This window comes from Diaphorina citri, unplaced genomic scaffold (genome assembly GCF_000475195.1).
Source record: "Diaphorina citri unplaced genomic scaffold, Diaci psyllid genome assembly version 1.1 scaffold294, whole genome shotgun sequence".
In the NCBI taxonomy this organism is placed as follows: Eukaryota; Metazoa; Arthropoda; class Insecta; order Hemiptera; family Psyllidae; genus Diaphorina; species Diaphorina citri.
Window position 1 is genome coordinate 155,927 of NW_007377730.1, and position 5,318 is coordinate 161,244.

General features: G+C 39.8%; 1 protein-coding gene and 1 long non-coding RNA gene across 2 annotated transcripts; both read right to left on the bottom strand.

Moving 5' to 3' along the window:
• Positions 1-1,299: 1,299 nt before the first annotated feature.
• LOC113466569 lies at positions 1,300-2,272 on the bottom strand. Its single transcript, XR_003390930.1, has 2 exons — positions 2,172-2,272; positions 1,300-1,524 (listed from the first exon to the last, which is right to left on the bottom strand). It is a non-coding gene; the product is annotated as an uncharacterized LOC113466569 (long non-coding RNA).
• Positions 2,273-2,554: 282 nt separating this feature from the next.
• On the bottom strand, positions 2,555-4,276 carry LOC108252138. Its single transcript, XM_017443213.2, has 2 exons — positions 3,894-4,276; positions 2,555-3,165 (listed from the first exon to the last, which is right to left on the bottom strand). Exons 1-2 carry the CDS (start codon positions 4,162-4,164, stop codon positions 2,555-2,557), a joined length of 882 nt encoding a protein of 293 aa, XP_017298702.2. The 5' UTR covers positions 4,165-4,276.
• Positions 4,277-5,318: the final 1,042 nt, after the last annotated feature.

A 5,318-nucleotide genomic window follows, 5' to 3' on the forward strand; every position in this document is an offset into this window, starting at 1 on the left:
TCTGCTGTCTGTGGCTCGCTCTCATGTTCATTCAGGCGGTGATATGGCAAATAAATAATCATTATGTCGGTCTGTCGGTCGGTCGGTCTGTCCCCATAGAAGGACTTATTCAAACCTGGTCGACCTATATATCAAATTAAAGGTCTTTTTACCAGGAACACGAAAGTGGTGGTGCAAATTTTGTCCAGAAAACCATAAAGCCAAGAAACCAAAAAAACTGGTTTTTGGGGGATTTTATTCACATTTTCTCTCACAAATGAGCTCTGATCTCGAAATTTGTCGCGATGACCTATGAACTCAAAGCGAGAAAGTTTTAGGTAACACTTCAGTCGATCATTTAAGACCGGTTTTAGCGTTATCTATGTTAAGCTACGCCGAGCAAGGCCAATAAATGGATGGGTGACTTGAACCTTATATTGGGAATAAAGGGAGAACGGGCTCTAGTCTTGATTTTAAATCATTACATGAAAGTAAAATCAAAAAATCAAATCAAGAATAATAATAAACTGAATATTAAATAAAATAGGTAGGTACATAAATACTGATTTTCTTTAACCAAGATCAAAAAATTCCCGGAGGGACGGGCCCCGCTTGTTTTTATTTGCACAATATGGATAACACACCTTCCAACCCTAGACAATTGTGGGTTAAGGGAATTCAGGATTCCATCTTGAAAGTGGAAAAACTTCAATGGTTTTATAAACAAGTACTACCAGGCCACCTCGTTTTTACTTTTGAAACTCAAATCCATATTTTTCATTAAGAGAGGGGGAAAAGGATTCAGAACAGGGAAAATTTTGTGGGGGAGATGGAAAGTGCCACAAGAAAAATACAGCTAATACTAAGGTTTTTTCAAATAGTGCATGTTAAAATCTTACCATGTTCATCATCTTGAGACATAAGCTCCGTCATGTGTTTCAACGCCTGTGTGGCCGCATCATGTCGTGCACTCTGTGGTGAACTTCCCGACCCTGTATACTCCCGGTCACTCACTTTGAGGAGCACCCTGTATGTCATTATAAGCATGTCCAGGTGTAAACCGGATGGAAAATAAAGGGAAGAATGAAGTGACTAGACAACTGTGGAAAGGTGAGAAGTAAAGAAAAGGGAATAAGATTGCTTTTTAACCAATTTGGGTGGATGTAAAAGCCTTCCTTTGGAACAAGTTAAATGTATGAAGAACACGTTGAAAAGAAAGTAACTTCATTCAATAATATACTCATTATGATTATGACCTTTATGAAGTCACTACTGTTGGTTGATAACATAATCACAGAAGCACTTGTCAAATAGCACCTACCTAATTTAAGTGTCACAGTGAAGACTTTCTTGTGTGCAGGGCCGTCTTCATGTGTCAGTCTATACTGGTGTGGGATTTGATTGTAGCGTGCCAACTCATTCACCAAACACATTGGTGTCTTCTCTTTCAGACTGCTACCATTGACTTTACAATGAGCCTTTGCCCCATTCAGTACAACTGGTGGAGGACTTGGTTCCTCGGGAATATCTGCCATGTTAGACTAACTGAAAAAAAAAAAGACAATTATAATCTTTTAATTTGAATTGTTAACACATCCCCAACTGGCAATATTATTGCTTACTTCCCACTAAGACTGGTGCTCAAGATTCTTTATACAGGGTTTATACGCTTTTCCCAGAATGAAATTCCATGACTTTTCCAGAAAATTTCCATGACTTTTCCAGAAAATTAGGGGGTGGAGGTACTTAAAAATCAGCAAGATTACCCCTTCATTTAAATGAAATATGCAATATACAGAACGTCCAGGAATATGAGGGGAATGCATTGCAGGCCGTTTTTTGGAAAAACTTGGTATTTAATTTGAACATTTTTAATTTTTGACCGGGTGGCAAATTCCATGAATTTTCCAGGTTTTATTTGAATTTTCACCATTTTCCATGACTTTTCCAGGTCATGTATAAACCCTGTCATAGTGAGGTCCTGTCCTTCAAGGAATGTGCCCCCAGTTCTTGGTTGCACCCTTGAGGGCTTCATGGGGGTCCTTTTTCTGAGTGAGTTCAACAAACAATTTTGTAGGCCTACAGTTCAACAAACTGAAAACTGAACACCAACAAACTACAAGTGAGATTTTCTCAAGATGGTTCTATTAGGGTGAACCTTATGGATAGCCAAGGTAGGGCAATATACTTACATGGATTTCTCTTGGGGTCCAACAGATAGGTTTATGAACAACCTAAAGATTTAACAGAATACGTTCTAACGTATCAGCTTCCTATTTTCATCAAAGTTTACCAGCTTAATTTTCTATTCTTTTAATCCAGTTTAGGCCAAGCTGTACATAATTTTCGACATGTGGATGCGGTGCGGTGGTGGTCGAAAAACTACGAACGAGGCGTCCCTAGCTCCCTAAGTAATGAGTTTCATGCTTTCATAAATTCAAATGACTTCCTTTTCCTAATGGTGAGAGTGACAATAGTAAAATTATACATAGTTTATAATGTATAATTTACGGCGCGGCGTGTGACACTCAATTAGAAATAATTTTGTAATTATGTTTAACTATTTTATAATACGTCAACCCGAATTGCTGTCGTTTGGGAACTCTGTATAGAGCCATCTGTTCCCCACCTTGTTCAGCATGGGGATGCCTAGGGTTAACGCAATCTCGAAGAAGATCACCTGCTCTAAGGTGATCTTACTATCTTCTGATGAATCCTTACTAGTTATCCTTGGGTTTCTACTTCTACAAGCCAGTAAGGTCTGGGCATTTGACACAAGCTGGTTGAGTTTTGTACGGCGATTGTTTCTGAACACGACCCTTTCGTCTGGTTTCTTCCAACGCATGTGCGAGATATTTATTTTCACCTGACGCCTTAAGTGTTCAAGGAATCCCTTGAGATGATGCAGCGGATTTCTGTAGGCACTTTCAATAGCATTATCTGCTAAACCCAGACTTGCATAATGGCCCGAGTTCCCAGTGTCTCCATTACCCTGCGTTGTCGAGACCAATATTCTCTTTCTATCTTCACCGAGATGAGAGGATAGAATACGAGAATCCTTAGAGAGTTGCCATTTGGTCGCCAAATACCAAACAAACACGTTGACAACAAAGGTCACGCCTAAGAGGAACCACACCATGGGGCGGAATTCATTGATGAAATCGCTCCAAATGGATGGGGGCCTTCCTGGAAGAAGAAGAAAAAGGTTTCGTTATAGTTCACCTTATGTTGTCATTAATCGCTGTTTGGGGATACTGTAATGTGATCAATGTTCTATTGAACTAGAGGCGTGGTGATAGCAAGTTGAATGAACTGGTTCTTCGTGGAGACCGTGGATCACTGAAGTTAAGCAGCGTTGCGTGTGGTTGGTACCCGGATGAATGACCATTTAGGAGTCTCAGGAGCAATCGCGTGCTGCTGGCTTTTCCCGGGCTGGGTCAGTTAATGTGAAAACCCGGTAGTTCGTCTCCAACTGAAGGGTAAAACTAGCTTCGCTTCGTGAGACGATCTTAGTTAAAAGAGACTCAAAGTCCCCAATAAATAGTACGTTCTTTTGACTATGAAAGAAACCCTGCTGTTGTTAACGTTGGCGACTACTTCTCCGTCTCTAAGCCTGCGTGCTGCTGGCTTTTCCCGGTTTTACTCGGGCTGGGTGAGTAAATGTGAAAACCTGGTAGTTCGTCTCCAACTGAAGGGTAAAACTAGCTTCGCTTCGTGAGACCATCTTAGTTAAAAGAGACTTAAAGTCCCCAATAAATAGTACGTTCTTTTGACTATGAAAGAAACCCTGCTGTTGTTAACGTTGGCGACTACTTCTCCGTCTCTAAGCCCAGGAGCTGCGCCACCTCTACTGGATTGGTCCACAAGGCTGTTGGGTCCAGGATGGTTGGACCATCCTGGGAAAACTCACTCACCAGCATGGGCGGGGACGGCAAACGTGAAACACTCTTCAGCAGCCGAAGTTGAGAACTCAGTGGTAGGACTTTGGTAGAGGAGATGTGAGAAGACACCGAAAGCCAAGTCTACCTCTCTAATGGTGAGAGCGCCTATGATGAGGGAATTCATGTTGGGGGAGATGTCGTAGCCAAATCTGCAGGTGAAATGGTGGGAAGAAGTAGGTACATTAAGGGAAATACCCTGCAGCCCAGCACCTAAATGAGAAGTATTGTGTTCTGTATCGTCCATCTGATAAGGAATAAACTACGGGATGGACATATTACGGCACAGACCACACAAGTCAGTTGTTTCATTGTTAATAAATAATAAAAGGCAATGAAACATGATTATTCCTGGTGAACCCCCCCTGGACGCCCCGGCCGGATGAGCTAAAAATAAAAGAAGTAGATAAATAATCTTTAATTATAATAGGACCAAAATAACACTTGGTAAAACTTTCAATAACTTAACCTTTTGCGTACAGAATCAATTTCACCAGAATCGCTCTTACGGTAGGATTCATGTCCCACATCGCCGATTTTATGACTCAACATTGGCTCGAACCACCAAAATTCAAAAACCACCGTGCTAATCACTGAACCGCTGAGGTTGATGTCAATATTGTTATAGGTTATGAATGTTATGATACTGTATCAACTGAAATATTCCTTATGGTTCCTGTAGGTACAATATAGGTCCGTCAAAAAGCCAAATTGTTTCTGCATATTGCCGATTTACCGAAATTTTGGATGAATAGTTTGAGTTTCATTGCTTAAAATAGCTATTGCACTCACGTTTTACAACAAAATGTACCAAAATAAGAGTTGTTCAAACCCAAATATGGAATAATTTGTGAAGTTATGCCAAAATAGAAAGAAAATTTGGGTCGGTCGTTGGAGATTTTGGAACACCTAAGTTCACCGCGTCTGATCACTAAACTCCTAAGGTCGTCAGTTTTGACACCTAGGTAACATTTATGTTTTTTTTTTCGTGATTATTTTATATCATCAAACTCAAACGAGCGTAACAGTTATGGGGAAGGGAACATAACAAAGACTCAAGATAACATGTGGTAATGTTTAAAAAACAAAGAACTTTACAAAAAAAGTAGTCAAAGACCAAAAACAAAGTGTTTAAATGTAGGTAATAGGCGAATAAAATGCAAATGCTTATGTTAAGTTAGCCTTAAAGTAAAATTATGTTAAGGGCACTGTATTGAATGATTGCATTCACAAAAATAAAATGTCAATAAGATATTCAATTTGTGTTTAATGATCCTTTGAAAGACAAAATTGCCCATCAACCATTTTTTCCTCGAAAATGAGGTTATAGCATTTTTGAATTTTCAAAATCCTAAAGCTAACACCACAAATGACACCTTTGCGAAGGCAGCTTAGGAGAAA